The sequence below is a fragment of the Tympanuchus pallidicinctus genome, unplaced genomic scaffold, assembly GCF_026119805.1.
Source record: "Tympanuchus pallidicinctus isolate F22 unplaced genomic scaffold, pur_lepc_1.0 scaffold6, whole genome shotgun sequence".
Classification (NCBI taxonomy): Eukaryota; Metazoa; Chordata; class Aves; order Galliformes; family Phasianidae; genus Tympanuchus; species Tympanuchus pallidicinctus.
This window is the reverse complement of record NW_026294780.1, coordinates 41550173-41568147: the sequence shown is the minus strand read 5'-3', so window position 1 is coordinate 41568147 and position 17975 is coordinate 41550173. Positions and strand designations below refer to the sequence as shown.

The following is a 17975-nucleotide window of genomic DNA, read 5'->3' as shown; positions in this document are numbered from 1 at the left end:
CAGCATTGCAGGCTCATGTCATGTGTGGCATTTGTTTTAATAATACACTTAGCTTGACATTTTTTAATATTTCAAACATCATTCCAAACAATGGGCTTCTGAAGTAGCCATATAGTTTTTTATTCATGTTTAGGAACTGGAAAACTACAGCAGAGGTGTTGTAATCTGTCCAAGTCACAGAATCATAGAATGATTTGTGTTGGAAGGAACTTTTAAGATCATCTGGTTCCAACCCCCTGCTATATGCAGGGACACCTTCTTCTAGACCAGGTTGCTCAAAGCCCCATCCAGCCTGGCCTTGAGTGCTTCCAGGAAGAGAGCATTCACAACCTTTAAAGGAGGTTGTCTAGAGGATCGAGAAGTCTAGAAGATACATCAGTAATTTCTAGCTGGCATACTGATGTTAACTTGCCCCAGTTATCCACCTCCAGCTTCTCTTGTGTTACAGAAGGACTGGAATTAGTCCTTGGAATTCAGGTGATTATGGAAGGGCGGTTGTTTTTCTCCTTAGTAATGGGAGTAAAGGAAACATTTTCTTTTATGATAATGTTTGCTAATGTTCCCTGATTTTCATTTATGCTTAGTGACAGTGACATTACCATTGGTTCCTCTTTCATATGATGTTTTCAGACATCTATTTCTATTTTTATCAGTCAGGGAGTAGCTCCTAGGCTTCTGGCTTTCAGCTAAGAATAACTCATGCCCACCCCCTGTGTTTACCTTTGATCAAGAGTCTGTTTGCTACAATCACTGTGGTGTGTCACAGTTTTACTGTGCCAACCACACAGTTAGTTTTGATAATTTGTGTTTAATGGTCATATTCTGTCTTCAGATTTTCTTACTTATGCTGTCATTTTCCCACTGGTATCCAAATGTTCTGATTTCAGATTTTCTGACTTATAAATCACACATGATAACAGGCATATCTAACAGTATAAGCTATTTCAATTTCACTTCTTTTTCCAAATTAACATCTGCTGTTTTAATAAATGTACTGAAAAGTTGTTGAGAACAATTCTTGCATAATTTGACTAGCTTTTGTATCCAACTCTTCTGTCTGTTACCTCTAGAAACTGTGTAGTTGTGCTGTTCAATGAGTACCGGTGCATTCCAAATCCAGAGATGTGATGATGTTATATAGGTAAGATAGACAAAAGATGTGAAGAAGGCAAAACCACCCAAGACAGAGGCAATGCCCTTCTACTGTTGTAACACATGCATCTAGAAGTTCTGTATTTAAGCTTGTATTGGTCACAGTAAGCTTCTGTTATCTGCAGTGGAGTGAAATACACAGGCATTTAAGACTTTTTCGCCAAATCCTGCAATATGAACTTTATACAGTGAATAGTGGATGTCTTGATACATGAAGCTGCAGAGGCAGATAGGATGATGTAGTTCAGAAAGAGATTAGACAAAGTTTTGGATAAAGAGACATCAAAGCCAATAAGGATAAGCCCTTGCATCCCTTGAATGAATGATTGTAAGTACTGGGAGAAGGTGAGGGAAATAGGCTGATGATAGCAATCTCTCACATAAGTCTTGAGAATGGCTTATGTACCTTCCCCAGGAAGCATCTGCAGCTGCTACTATCAGAGAAGGAACTTCTAGCTGGATGCTTGGATTGAAAGACTCAGTGGGGTGTTTATTAAACTCTTCTAAGTCTTAAGCAGCCATTAAAGGGACCTGTTTTCCCCCATGGTGACTTGAAAATGAGTCAAGGTATGAAGTATAACTAACTTTCAGGGGTATTATGAAGTTAGGTGCATTAATCCCATCCTTAGAGACTAGGTGATTTTGCAGAGGCTGCAGAAAACATCAGTGGTGCTAAATCCAGCTCTTGGCATTATCTAGGCCAATCTCCACAGTGTCATCCTTTCTGTCAATCTAATAGAGGAACTGCAGGACCAGTAGATCCTGCTCCCTCCTTGATTCGCCTGTTAGACATACTGCTTTAGGTAAAGCACTTCTAAAAATCTGTCTAATTGGTGAGATGTGTCCTTTCAAAACATACAGACCAGTAAACAATAGCTTACCTGCTGGTGTTTGCTCATCTTGAGGCATGTGGGTCATATTGCAGATGAGAAATGGATGCCATTCTCGGTGTGAAAAATGAGGAGCAATTTATGTAAGTGCAAGTCATATTATGCAGTTTTTGTCTTTTTTAATAAAGTTGCATTGCAAATATCTGAGTAGGTATTGTGATATGATACAGTAATATAATTTTTTTTTCATCTAGTATGAAAAAATGAATGTGATATTCACTGCAGATAATGCATTTTTGAAACCTTTTTTGGTAGGTCTATCTTTCCTATCCACCCCTCATTCAGAATAGTCGTCCTAGCAGAACCTCCTGTCATTGGAAGTAGTACCCAACAGTGGCTTGGTCCAGAGTTTCTGACACTGTTTCTTTTTCATCATGTTCGATCTTTAAGCAAGAATGAAGAAATTCAAGTTATTAAAGAAATGGTAAGTATGTTCAATATTTTAGGCTGGTAATTGTTTATTGATTTTTTTTTAAAAAAAATATGAAAATATTTTGCTATTCCTGATGATGTTTGAATGTAGCACAAATGAAACTTCATTTTCAAAACTTGTTTGTCTCTTAATGGTATTAGAATAAATTTGCATTCTTATGATATTAAATGATGACATAATAAAAAAAAACAATGTCAAAACTGTATTTCTTTTTCAGTGATGTGGAGCAACCATATACGCAATGTACCTGTGTGTAGCTGTACATGTGTGGCTGTATATGGAACTTCAATCTGTCTTGCATTCAGATTAATACTATTTTTGTTTCAAGCAGATTCCAAATGTACCCAGTGTTGCTGTGGAGCAGTTGCTGTCATTAACACATAAGCTTCGGGAGACAAATGACACCACAGTGAGTCAGTTTTCTTGGTTTGTTTTTTGTTTATTTCAAATCTGCTTTCTACTATGACACTTTGTTTTCAGAGAGGCTGGCTAAGGCATACTAAGCAAGCATTGGTGTGATTTTAGAGGCTGCCTGATTGAAAAACTAATCCCAGGAAGTGATTACTGGTAATTACTGCACCATATACTGTAGTTTCTTTGATTTTTGTTGCATGTTGTTAAAATCTGACTAAGTAAAGCTTTCAGGAAATTGGCCAAATTTCAGGGGCAGTGTAAACTACCAAGCCATATAATGGTCTGGATTGAAAGGGGCCTCAAGCATCATCAAGTTCCAACCCCCTTGCTGTATGCAGGGCCACCAACCTCCATATGTAATACTAGACCAGGCTGCTCAGGGCCCCATCCAACCTGGCCTTGAACACCTCCAAGGATGGGGCATCCACAACGTCTCTGGGCAGCCTGTTCCAGCACCTCACCACTCTCATAGTAAAGAACTTCCCCCTGATATCTAACCTAAATCTTCAACTTAAAATCATTTCCCCTTGTCCTGCCATTATCTACCCTTGTAAAGAGTTGACTCCCCTCCTGTTTATAGGCTCCCTTTAGGTGCTGAAAGGCTGCAGTGAGGTCACCCCGCAGCCTTCTCCAGACATTATAAAATGCTAGCGGGCAACAGCAAAGATTAGGAATGGAAAGGGAAAGCTACAGAATTTTTAGCTGTGTTACTGCTACAGGCTCTTCTGTTGAAGTAGTCTTATCAAGAAAAATAAGTTCTGCAGACATAGTAAGCACAAAATTCTTTTAAAAAGATAGTCAAATGTTGGTGAAAAGTAGAAGGAATCATTGCTATGGCAACTAACACTCTAGATGTTTTTAATGTAAATAATGCAAAACATTTTTGGTGGAATCCCTAGTTCAACTGATGTGCAAATGTAATCTGCTCTTAATTTTCATCATTTTGACATGGGCAATAGTTTCACAGCATTTCTGTATAGGAAGTTGAGGGTTGTTGAAAGGCCTTTGTGCTGTTCTGAGATTAAAAACAAGAAAAAAAGGAGTAAAAAGGCTGAATTCTATTTACAGTGTTGGAACAGTGTTGTTGCTAATATGTATTTAGCTCCCTACAACTAATCTTTGACAACTGCAGACTGATAAATACATCATTTGTAATGTATTTGGATACATACCATGCTTGAATAGAACATTATAATAGTCATTTTCAAATGAGTGGATATCTGTAGCATTGTGAAATATCTAAATGAAATACATGATGTTGGATAAGATGTGAGTCATAGTGCAGACTGAGGGAAGTTTCTTGTAGATGAGCAGTGACATTCGACATGTCAGGAATAGCATGCCTGTGTGCAGAGCAGAAATGTTTGCCTAAGGTATGTCAGGCTATATATAGAGTTGCCTGAGTAAGTAATCCTCAGCCAGAGATTATCTTGGCATATTAACCATTGTTTAGAGTGATTTTTGTGAACAATAGAATACCTGTAGAATATTCAGCTTGTGGTTGTGTTCTGCATCATTGCAATTGTTTGTTTGATTTACAATAGAACCTAGAGACCACAGTCTAGATCCTGTTGAATTAGATGCCTCATAGATATATATTACAAAGACAGTAGCCTACTTCTGAGTTTACAGCTGTCGCAGGTAAGAAGGAAAGAGGAGATTTTAGTCAAGATCTTAAGTTCCCAGTTGCAAATATACAGAGGATACAACACGGTTTCTCCTCTATGGACCGATATGCTGTTTTGTTTGTTATACCATTTTGACTTTAAACTGCCTGTGCCCTTGGAGATCGGACTTGTCTAGGTGTGAAATAGGAGGCAAGAGTTGCCTCCTTCTTCCCACCTAGTGCAATGGATAAAGTACTGCGTTAGTATTCTCTGTTGCCAGTATGTATCAATGCAGTCCTTTTGGTTGTGAGGCATGAGGATTGCTTTCCTTAAGAAAATTACTTTGGTTGAGAACATTTCAGCTGTTTTAGAGTACTTTACCAGATGGAATATGATATCCAGAGGCTGTAAGAGTTATGGCTAGTGAGCTGAAATAGCAGATACAGCACTCACTCCTCTCACTGATGAGTAGATCTTGAGATAGCACTAGAAAAGCCCTCATGTATGACACCATCTTTGTAATGCTGAGTGGTATACCGTGATGATTCAGAAGATGCTTCACAGTCTTCCATCAATGAAAACAGCAGGATCAGGTGTAGCAGTATTAGCACTTAGCCCAATCCAAACCACTTTTGCTCATTGCTAAGCTAAAAAATACTACCCTTTGCCTTCTCAGCATTTGAGAGGAATACGTACAACCTCATAGAACTGTTCTTTTTTCCTTCCCCCCAAGATAACATCTGTTTGTTGAAATTAGTTTTCCAGAGGAAAGAGTTGATGATTTGACATTTCTCATGCTTGAAAGTTATTAGGAGAGAAAAAAGATTCTGCAATTCCTAACACTCTGGGTTTTTTTTTCTACTTTTTCCTCGTTGGCAAACTTCAGAATTTTTTTACCAGTTGAAGAATTATGTTATAGTCAGAAATCATTTATATGACCCAAATTAAAATGTTTTGAAATTACCTTATTACAACATTTCATTTAACACAGGCAAAGTATGATACAACTTATCAGATCACACTCATTGTTGTGTGCTTCTTGATAAAACAGGGAACCTGTTTGTATTAGATACCTTCATCCAGTAGATGGTAATTATAGAATGATTTCTTGCTTGATATTTTTATCTCTATCTAAATACATAGCCACTTATTTGGGGGGCTCTGTTTGTTTGTTTATTTTTCAGTGATGCTGTGTTTGTTCTAGGTTGGCCTTCACAAGCATTGAATCACTTCTGTAACTCTTCACTCAATTATGTGCAGTTTTTAGCATTTACTTTAACATGTGGACAGCAGAAAGGGACACAGTGTTCCAGTAATAGCCTGCCCAAATGCATGCACAGAGGTGATACAATCTCCTTACTTCTGCCCACTGTTGTTTTTTGTACATCTGTGAATCCTGCCAGTCTCTTTTGCCAAAGCATTACATGTGGAGCTCATATTCAGTTTGTGAAAAGAAGACTAGATTTTACAACATCAATCCTTTTACAATGGCTAACCTGCTTGTTATTAGTACTCTGTAGTATTTGGTTTTATGTAGCACAGAAAATTAAGATCAGCATATTTTTTCTTTCTGTTGCTTATCAAGTGAAATCATAAAGCACATCTTTAGATGACATAATTTTCATGACAGTGAAGTACTGCAACAAACAAAGAATTAAAAAATTGCAAATGCAATAGCACCAGCCATTACAGGAGGCAGAAAGCACTTGTGAATTAGGAGAAAAGTTGAAATAATTGCTTTTGGATTACGCTTTTTTCCTGACTTGTTCAGTTGAAGTCTCAGAGATCAAGTAATTAAGCTACCTTGTATTTTTTGACAGGCACAGTCCCTGGCTTCATCTTTATCTACTCGACAGCTATTGCGAATTTGTCGTCGACTGTCACAACATCCAGATGAAAGCCTTTACTATGCTGTTAATAAAGCCTGCCTTTCCAGGTAGAAGTGCTAGTTTGGTAGAAGTTCAAGAGTTTATCGGTCTATTGCTAGCATGCAAGATATCTGTTAGTGCATTTCTATAATTAGTGCTATTAATTTCTTCAGAATAGTTTCTCTGTTATTTTTAAATATAGGAGGTGAGTAGAAATGGCTTTGTAGTGTTTTCTTATCTTTATGATGGTGTTTAATGACATCGTATAAATTTTGTCACCATTATCAACATAACTTCGCTGTCTCAAAGCACTCAAAACAGAATTCTATTAATGTCTTGTTTGATGAAACTTTGATTTCAGTTCTAAAAATGGTATGGTTTTGTTGGTTTTTTTTCTTTCACTTGAGGACCAAAGCTCTGAGAGAACAGCATCAAGAGAAGTTCTTGCTACTGAACATTGTTTCTATATTGCATCTGTTAATGGCAGTGGAAAAAGATTACAGACTTCCAGCTCTACTTCACTCCTCTTTGCATCTCTGTTGCAATATTCTGTAACACTGAACCCTTTCATAAGCAGTGTGCAACTATTAGTGTAGTTAGTTACCTATGGGAGAAGTTGAACTTCTCTCCTTCAGGTGGAACGCTGAAGATTGAGCATTAAGGCCATAGAGGTTCAATGTTTGGAGATACAAGTAAAGCTTCATACTGATTTTATGTTGTGAAAATACAGAAGATGTTAAAGAAAACTTCCTAAAGAAATAACCTGCCTATTTATTTCTTTATTTAGATTTTTACCAAACCTTGCCAGATTGGCTTTACATAAAAATCTACAGGATTCTGGGATTGAAGCAAATCCGGATAACATAAAGAAACTAGAGGAGAAGGATTACAGTTGTAAGTTTGTGTCATCTTTTGTCCTTTTATTTATGTTACTTAGATGGTTCTCCATTTAAGGCTGAACTAAATGACTTCACAACTAAACGTAGTTTGCTTCAGTTACATCCCTTTGGCTTTGTTCTGTCAGGATGTACTGATGCTCTTAGTGTGTTGGTATTTTGTAATGTCTGCTGCACTCCCTGCTCATGGAATTTTGTTTGAGGGTTTCCAAAGCCTGAATGACTGCAGTGACTGCATAGGTGTACGGATTTGCACATGTTTGGGTATGTATGACTGCTGAAATAAAAATAATACTATGTGGAGAATACATGTAAATAGTGCATGAACACCTACATATGTATACACACATGTATGGTTGAATACATAGTATTACATCATAATATAAATCATGCAAGCATTATTTTATTTGTATTTGCATTGCATGTATTTTTATATATGTAAAAACTTATTTATAAAATAAACTAGAATTACTACCACTTGCATGATGCTACCTGCTTACCTTTTTTTTTTTTTCATCCTGATGCATTGTGTTTCACTGTTCCCCTTTGTGAAACATGCAGGAAAAAAATAAAGGTAGAACCATATATGATAATAGGAGAACAAATAAAAGTATCTGCCCAGAAACTGTTCACGTTCCAACCCAGCCAGATTAAGAAATTAGGGACAAATAATTTTGAAGAAGGCAGAAAAGAGAGATTCATATCATTTTATTATTTACACTTAGCTGTTATTTTCCTGAGAAGGAATATATGGTTCTTTTAATGTAGGAAATTTTTACTTTTTTCTTTTTCAAGCTGTAGTGGAAAGTTATACCTCCAAGTGTAAATTCAGCAAGTTTTCGCTAACGTTTTTGGCATTCACAAATTTTATCAAAAGAAGTAACTCAAGAGAAAAGTCAGCAGCGACTCTCAGCTTCAGCTCTCACTCCTGTCCACACCATAGCCCCAGTGGGGCAGGGATAGAAAATAAGAAGAGAATGAGAAACCTTGGGGGATAAGGAAATGTGGTCTGATAGTGTTAATGATATTCCAACAACAGAACAAGGCAACTGTCACTGCTCCTAATGTTCTGTATGATATTTTTACGTAAGATCAATTATTTGTCATTTATTGTAGTAGACGTCTTTGAAATTTTATTGTAAGAAGTCAAAGTCAATATAGAACAATCACATGTTAAAAAACACTCTTTCAAGTATTCACTTTGTTGAGGTAGGAATTATTTAGAGCAACCCACAGCCTTTTAAAATTTGCACATCTTCACTTGTAAGCATTGGGAATTGATCGCTTAGAGGATGCTCTAAGTAATGCATGTGCTTCTTTGTTTCCTGAAAAATGTCCAGGTGAAATAAACAATGGGATTCTGAAAATAGGATCTGTGACTATGCCAGTTTATAACCCAAGTGAGAAAATGAAAGTGCCTGATGTTTTGTTCTATGAAAATGCTCAAGTAAGTAGAATTCTCTGGCTTCTCTTGCACAAAGTTTGTTACATGTTTATTAATGTACATGTTCTCAAATATGACATAAAACGTTAACTCAATTTTAAGGTTCGAGTTTTGAAATAGTTTCTTTAGACTAAAAATTTTTCTGTAGTGATTTGATGCTTCTCTGGACAACCTGGTCCACCACCTCCTCTCCTAAAGAAATCCAGTGGCTTGATTACTCATCTTGAAAGAGGGTTTTACAGAGAATTTTTTCCTGGGGAAGCTTTGCAGGTTGACAGCCTTAACACTGTTAAGTTTGAGAAGCTAGATGATGAGTAATTAGTATTATTAATCAGCCATTAGTTAATCATTATTTTTATTTTACAGAATAATATATAGATAAAAATATTTATTTTATAGAACTTGAGTTATTAATTAGTTATTTAGTTAGTTGTTACTGTTATTGGCAGTAATTAATTCATGGTAGCAAAGAGTAAGAGCAATTAGTGTGGACAATTACAGGAAAGGGCTTGGTGACTTGTTTTTGTTTGTTTGTTTTTCCACCCCTCCCACCTTCCTTTTACAGGGGTAGGTGTACTGCAGCTGTTTTTGTTATCTAGCACAGAGACCTCAAAATTCTCAGACAAGTGTATCTTTAACCGGAGAATTACCCTCTGGGTGACTGTTGGAACCCTGGTAGCTGGTGTGAGATACTGTAGTATTTCACTGAGCTTGTGAAATGTTTTTCTTTCAGGATCTTGGTGTGGGCCTCCTGCCTTTGTGAATTTATTTTTCTCTCTTCTCTTGTTCTATTTTTTTCATCTTTTTCTGGTTGGAATTTCTGTCCAGAAAGGCTATCCTTTCTACTACATGATTGTCACCTACTGAAGGTGATGACTGGGAGGACAGATCACAGTCATCTTCAACTTCCCCAGTAACATTTCATGTGAGAACTGGTTCTGTGTTGCCATTTCTAGGATTTGTATCTGCATTGCTTTTTCCATCTTCTTGCATGTAGTTTCAGTAATTACAGTTGAACACACTGCATAAAAACGTGCACAACTGTGAGCAGATATTATCACAGAATTGTAGGGATTGGGGGGAAGTCTGGAAGTCATTGAGACCAGCCTCCTGCTTAAGCAGGTTCCACAGGAAAGAATCCAGGTGGGTTTTGAATATCTCCAGAGAAGGAGACACCACAATTCCCTGGAAGGCCTGTTCCAGGTGCTCTGTCACCTTCAAAGTAAGGAAAGTGTTTCTCATGTTCAGATGGAACTTCCTGGGTTCCAGTTTGTGTCAGTTGCCTCCTGTGCTGTGACTGAGCACCACTAAAAAGAGCTTGGCCCAATTCTCTCGACACCTGCCCTTTAGATACTTGTAAGTGTCCCAGTGGAATTCAACATTACCACAGCACATTGCTCTCTGTCCACAAGTGGCAGCATCACGTTAATGATTTTTAGGTGATACGATAGATTTGAGTCTCCAGGCTCTGTGGAGCTTGGATTAAGTTCATACAATATTGTTGTGTCTTCTTCTTCATGTAAATATTGTATCTGAAACGTATGTATGCATTTTAATACAATGTAAATTTTGGTCCTCATAAAGAAAAAAATCAATATGTAGCATCTCTTGCAGAAAAGCAGTTCTGCATGGAAACTAGAATGTGTGCATATCTGTCCAATTTGGGATAAAAATAGAATACATCAGAAGGAAGTACTCAGCTTTAGCAGCCAAATAATAATAATAAAAAAATGTAACCACTAAATGATTTGCCTTCAGGTCTTCCCTTGAATTATGCATGGGGTATTCATTAGTCCTTCGACATGCCTGGTTAGGATTTTGTTGTATTAAGCTGTTTACATGAATTTCTTCCCCCTGCCCCCAGCCTCCGTCTGGAGAGATTTGGACATTTAAAATATCTTTCACACAGTTATAAATGGTATATTTCTATATAGTCAGAAATTACCTGTGAGGTACTGTGGTTTGTTTCTTTTTTGTTTTTGTTTTTTTCTCCCAAAATTAAGTACTAGAGATAGAACAATATTGTGAAAAACTTTGTTTCTATATATGTTTAATCTAAAGACAAACATTCATTCCTCTAAGTAGCTTGTCTGACCTACTTTCAGATGACCTATTTTCACTAGGTACAGTGGAGAAATATACAAGACTATTGCTAGAGTAAAGTAGTCAACATTGCCACATAATCCATAAATCCTTTGGATCCTTTTAAACAAATTATTCGTGAGGAGCATGATGTGGTTGAATTTTGTATCATTTGTGTTACCTTTTGCAATACTGGACGTGTGTGTAAAATACACATCATATTCTTTTTCTTCATCTAGGCAATCTACTTTAGATGTTATTAGAAACATAAACTTGAGCTTGTGTTTTCATATTATCCTATTATTATTTTCTTTGAAATTAAAGCTTAATTACAGTAGGAAAGTGTATTTGTTACCAATTTAGACCTGGTGTTTAATGTAAAAAAGCAAACAAATGAAAAACCAGCCATGTTTATAAGTGAACACATTCTCCCTGTGTTTTGTTTCTATACTGTTCTACCAGGATACATTTTACTTCCTCCTAGTAGTGTTGCTGGAAAGTTGTCCTATGTGTGTGAACAGAAGTTCTTATGCACTGCATTATATATATAATAAACATATTATTATATATATATGTTTATGTTTAAATATATTTACATATATTTAATATATGTATATTATATATATATATATGATATATATATATATATATATAAACATTCATCTACGCTAAGAAGGAAAGGCATGATGAATGAATACTGAGAGTAATGTAAATTTAGGGAAATCAAACACCCAGAATCAATTGGAGCAAAGGAAATACATAAGTGAAGTTAGTGATTGTGTTTCATTGTTTTAGTCAGCTAAATTGCCTCTGCTATTATTGATTGAGAGACTCTTGCTATAAAGTGAGTAGTTCTAAGTACAGTGTTCAATAAAACATGGCCTAGATGCTGGTAGTTCTGTGTACTTCTGTTATTAGTGAATACATAAACTAGATAGTGTAAAAACAGGAGTGAAAATCATGTTTTTCTTTCTCTAGCACATGATGGTAATGGAAGATATGCTAAAAGACTTTCTGCTGGGAGAACATCTTCTTTTAGTTGGCAATCAGGTGAGTTAAATGTTTCTTATAATGCATAGGACAGACTTGTTATTTAATAATGAAATCAAATCTTTGTTTTGCTTTGTTGAAATTGCACCTATTGGTACTGCTAAGGTAATTTACCCAGTTTTGGTTCTTCATCTACTGATGTGCACGTATTGGTGGAGTAAAGACTTCTAACATTGGGGATATTTTTCTACATTGTTATTGCAGTGGAAAGATAACATCTTAGTAGTTACACGTAACATCAATACCACTGAAATCTTCAATCAGCTGCATTCTCTACCCTTGATGCCCATGCATCATACTTCTCTTTTAAGATGTTTCAGTAGAGGACAAGAAATGAACAAATAAGTTGTATTAAAATTTTACTTATTGATTTCAAAATATTAGTCTTCTTGAAAGAGGTACAGATCCACTTTATTTTGCATGTTTTTGTTGATGAACATTAGGAAGTATTACTTTTCAGAAAGGGTGGTCAGGCACTGGAATGGACTGCCCAGGGAGGTGGTGGAGTCACCGAGCCTGGGGGTGTTCAAGGAAAGGCTGGATGTTGTGTTGAGGGACATGGTTTAGTGGGAGCTATTGGGAATAGGTGAACGGTTGGACTGGGTGATCTTTTAGGTCTTTTCCAACCTTGGTGATTCTATGATTCTATGATTCTATGATTCTTGTCTTCACCTGTGCTTCCAGGGCTGACTCAGTCGTTGCCTCAATCAGTGGTTCAGGCCGTGACTCAACAGTTGCCATACAGATGTATATTAAGGACTACTTTTCTTTAATGAAACCAAGGAGAAATTGAAGACAATTTTTGGGCATTAGCAAATCTTTAGGAGTTCAACTTCACAAGCAAACTACTTTATTCACATGTAGTCCTTGAAGAGTATATGGCCCAGGGTTTTGTATCTTTAATACATTATGCAAAATAAGGGTTTTACTAAATGTTTACGCTGGTTATTTTGGATACTGCCTGGAACGTGCTTCAATTTAATGTACAAGCAAACAGGTTTCTTTGGGTCCTTGGGAAACACAGTGAATAGATAAGAATTTTCAGCTGTGGAATAGTTTCTGATAAAAGGAAATGCCAATGCTTTAAATATAGCTTCTGATATTGCTTCCTGAGAGACTCTGAAGTCTGAGTGTGAATGAGACCATCCATAGTTTCTCAAAGCAAGTATGAAGCAGTTTCTTCCTTAGCTGAGAGTAAGCAGCTATTTATTGCTCTCAAAGCAACAAGTAGGCAACCACAAGAATCCTGTTTAGTAAAGGTTACTTATTCTTTGCAGTGACTGTTTACGTGGCTGTTACCATATAGCTGTTACGTTGCAGCCATTCTCTGGGCTTCGTGGGGCAGAGTGAACTACTTATTCTTATTATCAAGAAAAACTTTCAGGCTGTTTTGTTGTGAATTTTTTTTTCTAATGGACATCGTACAGTTTGGTCTACAGTAGGTCTTTACTTGATATCTTGAATTTCTGTTTTTTGGCCATGAGGAGATAAATTATACTCATGCATAATTGGTTATATGGAAAAAAATTGTTAAGTAACAGTGGTGAAATATATTTTTGAAGTTTTACATGTAATATTTGCCAGAGACGTATCTCAAAAATCTCGCATCTAGAGGTTGTGTCAAGAGAGAGATGCTGGGTGCTTCACCTTTAATGGTCCTAAGCGAAGTAAAACATCGGCTGTCTTGAAGAGACCAAATGAAATATTCATCATTTTAAAGAGTTTCTGACTTTCTGGGGAGAGAAGGCTCGCAGCCTTCTCACTTCTGAAGTATTTTATAACCCTGAAGTACTAAAACACTTAACCTTATGTTAAACAAAATAGAAGTATTTTATTTGACCTTAGTCTTTTGCTGTAATTTGTAGTACGAGCTGTTCAGATAACTGATCTCATAAATTGAAGAGGTTCTGTCATAGCAGTGAGTCCTGAATATTTCTGCTCTCAGGGCACAGTTTTCATGCTAAAGGTATTTCATAACAAATTGTGTTTATTTTGGCCCTTATAGTTACTCTATTTTATTAACTGTATACATAAAGTGTAAATGTTATAGATGTGAATGTATTATATAAATATCTATACAATACACTTTTAGTATGATCTACGGTGGGTTAACCTAAAACAACCCAATTGCGATTCTGTGTAGCATGACAGATGCAGCTTGTATCAGGCCCTGGAGTTCTGCCATGCCTTGAGAACTGCACATAATCCCTAAGGTTAATGCCTCATTAACCCTTATCCATTCCATAATGTGTCTGTTAAATAATAGACACTTTTAAAAATTCATCTCAGTAGATACAGATAATATTTGTATGTACATCTGAGGCACCTTCTGCCCTTCTGTTTGATTGCACCCCACCAGCTTTGGCACAGTGCTTTGCCTTGTGCAATTAGATCAACTGCTGTAGGCCTTGTACCATTCTTGTACCAAGGATAGGTCATAGGAATGAAGTATCTGAGAAAATATTACTGTCACTATTGTATGGACATTACCAAAGCTGAGGAATATCCTCTGTCAGTCTTCCTTAAGAGTAGACAGAGGAAAATATGGTGTACATCAGTACAGCCTCAGTGTTCATCCAGACCATTCCCTATTAGTCATCTTCTTATTGCTTTCTTCTTTCCAGAACTCCCAGCTGTTCTTTTGTCTTGTAGTTCTCTTCATTACCAATGTTTATCTTTTTCATGGATTTGGTATTTGCCAGACTCTTCTTGAAATATCTGTTACCAGTATAAAAAGAAACCACCAAGTTGATAATAAGAATAATAAGAAATGCCGTAAGTTACTGTTTCAATTACTGTTGAATACTAGGAGCAATTACATTTTGTGCTTCTTCGTTGATGGTGTGAAAATTTGGATTTTGACTTTGCCTTTGTACTTGTTCAGAGTGGCTCCCCACTAATTCTCCGTTGTATGAGGAGAGAAAACTTTGCAAGTCAAGGAAATAAATTAACATGATTAGATCTTGTTTTCTGCTTTTCTTCAAGTCAGACATGAATGTAAATGGACTCTCGTTACCTTGAAGAATTTAGTGAGACAAATGATTGAGGCTTTCTTAAAAATGCTTAAAAGAATGTGCTTTAATAGATCGTTCCATCTAGGGTAATGTTATTCTTATATCTTTGTGAAATTGGATTAAATAGATACTGAGAGCATATAACATTATCAGTCACCAACAAAACTTAAAATACCGAATGCTTAGCATCTTAACTCCTCTAGAAGAAATTTTTACTTGCTTCGACTTGTAAAGGTGGACAACTTCCTCTGCAAGGCAAAAACGTGCTATCCTAAAGCAACTTTATTCCTGTCCTTTGAACACGAACAAAACAGAGCTCTAAATGAGCTAAATTGGGCAAACTGTTGTGGAAATTTTTGCCTAAGGAATTTTTTGTGACAGTTCCGGAAAACTCAGAAAATATTTGTCTTTTACTTCTACAGTCACGCACATATGTGAACATGCATTCTCTTTAAATGTCTGTCTGCTTAAATTATCACTTTCTGCCTTTGCAAGTTATGTTGTGAAGGATCAGAATAGAAAAAGAATCAACTAATTGATTTTCTTCAGGATTTATCTACCACAGTTCTTTTTATTTTGATTTTTTCATATCTTCCCCTCTGCAGAACTCACAGTATCTCACATCACTGAAAATACAAGTACAACGGTGCCCCAGTAGGGCACTGAGTGGATTTTTGTACTAAATCCAGGAAAAAAAAGTAAGATATCTGCAAGCTTGCCTACATTTGTAGTTGGGAATGTATCCAAAACGTTCAATTCATGACTTTTGATAATGGTGAAATTTTAATTTGTTAATCTTCTGTTGTTGTTGTTGTTTGTCCCAGCTTCTGAATTTGTAATAAAATAATGAGCTCATAAACTAGAAGGTGCTCATGTGCAATGCTCCGCTGTGACCAACATATAGATCACACTTGGGGCAAGACGTAATCACTGCTGATTTATTCACATTTATTCCAAGCGAAGCTTATAACACCAGGAGTATTTGAGAGAGCTGTGTAGGTGCTGCTTGTTGCTCTGGTGATAGAACTTTTTCTCTCTATTTTTTAATTTAAATCAGAACTATGGTTCTGGTTTTATGTCCTCTGGTGTAAAAATAGCAGCCTCAATCAAAATGCTTGCACTCTTGCAAATGTTTTTGTTGGCAGATGCAGGCAAGTTACAGACATGGAAGATGGTTCAGTGCCAAGCCCAGTGTTAGAAACCATTCATTAGCAAAAGCGTCCTCATTTTCTTCATTTGGGAAAGTGAAAAACCATAAGCTTCTGTGACAATGATGCTATCAATATGATTATTGTATATCTAGTAACAAACTGAGGACTTTTACATGAGGATTCTTTATATTCCGTGTCAAAATTTAATAAAAAGGTTTTGTCCTTTTTTTTCCCCTAATAATGCGACTTTAAGATTACAAAATGTTGTTATGGGCCAAGATGAACAGTAGCAAACTGTTTTTCTCCCTAGTTTTAAAAAATTGTTTTGTCCTTCAGTAATGAGACAGGTGCTCTGCTGAAGGTGATTTAAGCTGTGCAGGATGGTTGCGTGCTGAAACGCAAAAGCTGTGATTGCATTGCTTCTGCTGATGGACATCACTGGTCTTTAACTGCTTTGGTTACGACCAGCAAATTATTTAAAAGGAAATGAAAATGAGGCAGCATTTTTAGATTTATTTTTCCTAAGAGGCAAACTGTTAATTTAAAAAACATGGGCACAATTCTCTTGGACTCTAATTTTATTAACATAAGTTGGACTATGCAGGGGAGAATTTTGTCCCACTACTGTAATAGCTGCATCCTGAATTGCAAAACACCTCCCGGGACCTGTAAAAACCTTGTTTATATTTGAAACTACAGTTACTGCTTGAAGATTAAGTCATTTTATCCTTGGCAACAAGTGTTTACAGTGTCAGGAGAATTTTTAACTAAGGGTTTGTTTTGCCTTCTAATTGCATAATCTCCTTTTTGTTATTCATTAGCATAGATACTTACCTACCATTTTCCTATTTCACTTGTCCCATATGTCTGACAGAAGAAAAATTGCCTGTAACTTGCTTTCTGAAATGCTTTTATTCAGTTTAGCTGAAACACCAACAAAGATGCTTTTTTTCCTCTGGTTAGCATATTTTCATATTCCTGATACATTAAGTAACTGCAATAGTATGTCTATATATAACACACAGAAAGTGTTATAAAGTGTTGGAATGTTACATTAGGCTGCAGTAATTGCAAATTATGTGAGATTGCATTCTGAATTTGACCCGAGATCACCAGCATTTTACTGTGTTCCTGCGACACGTGTAGTTCTGATTCCTTCATAGCTGACTGCACGCAGTGTGGGTTGCTCCTTGGCACTGCATATCGTTTGAAAAGAAAGGAGGGTAATTTTGTTGCCATTACGATCATGCCAGTAACTCATTTCAGAAGTTTTTTCCTAAAATGAAATAGCCTTTTCCACTCTTCATATTTACCTGAAGGAGAAAGACCACCAGATGTATTTTTCCCATGAGGTTCCAGTGAGTTTGAAATAAACCTGGTTTCCTTGGCCTTGTGCTAACGAGTAGTATTTAAGGAAAGAACTCCCCCGAGCTCTTCTTTTCTGCAGTTTTTAATGGTGTAAAAGAGCCCTCTAAATATCTTTGGAGTCTTCCTTACTCTCTAATATGTCATGGGGTAAAGGAGACAAAGAGAAATGGCAACATGTCATGAAGTAAGAATGTGGAGGAAGAGAATCGAGGAGCTTTCACTTGAACTTTGCTCTAGCTGCTGTTGCCAACCAAGGATTTTCTGTGGTACACCACAACCTCTAAGAAGGCACATCATGTACTCTCTGAAGAAGTTCAGTCTAGAAATTGGGCAATGTTAATGTGTTTATAATAGCTAAAATGTGGTGGGAATGCCTTTTGAATAATGCATGCACCTTTTAAAAATGTATTATGTTCTAGAATCAAGGTATCCTTAAAATGGAATGAAAGCAGGTGCGTATGGAATCTGGTGAGAGGCCCAAACACAAACAAGGAAAGGGTGCGGTGTGGTGATGGCACAACTCCCACTGACTTCACTGTGCTGCTTGGCTAAGAGTGCTCTCTGCCTTCCTCCATGGTGGTCCCCCACCAGGCTTGTGTCTTCTGA

At 36.6% G+C, this 17975-nt stretch overlaps 2 protein-coding genes across 4 annotated transcripts in view; one reads left to right on the top strand and one right to left on the bottom strand.

Annotated features, from left to right (window-relative positions):
* NAA16 (N-alpha-acetyltransferase 16, NatA auxiliary subunit) overlaps positions 1-17975 on the bottom strand; it is a 366631-nt gene that overhangs the window by 144521 nt on the left and 204135 nt on the right. The gene's annotated exons all lie outside the window — the stretch shown is intronic.
* The window catches only part of VWA8 (von Willebrand factor A domain containing 8), a 174965-nt gene that overhangs the window by 64607 nt on the left and 92383 nt on the right, over positions 1-17975 (top strand). For all 3 annotated transcript variants that reach the window (XM_052705551.1, XM_052705550.1, XM_052705552.1), the window contains 6 exons: positions 2298-2466; positions 2807-2884; positions 6317-6432; positions 7152-7258; positions 8601-8707; positions 11765-11836. In XM_052705551.1, coding sequence (XP_052561511.1) covers positions 2298-2466; positions 2807-2884; positions 6317-6432; positions 7152-7258; positions 8601-8707; positions 11765-11836 — 649 coding nt within the window. The remainder of the gene's footprint in view (positions 1-2297; positions 2467-2806; positions 2885-6316; positions 6433-7151; positions 7259-8600; positions 8708-11764; positions 11837-17975) is intronic.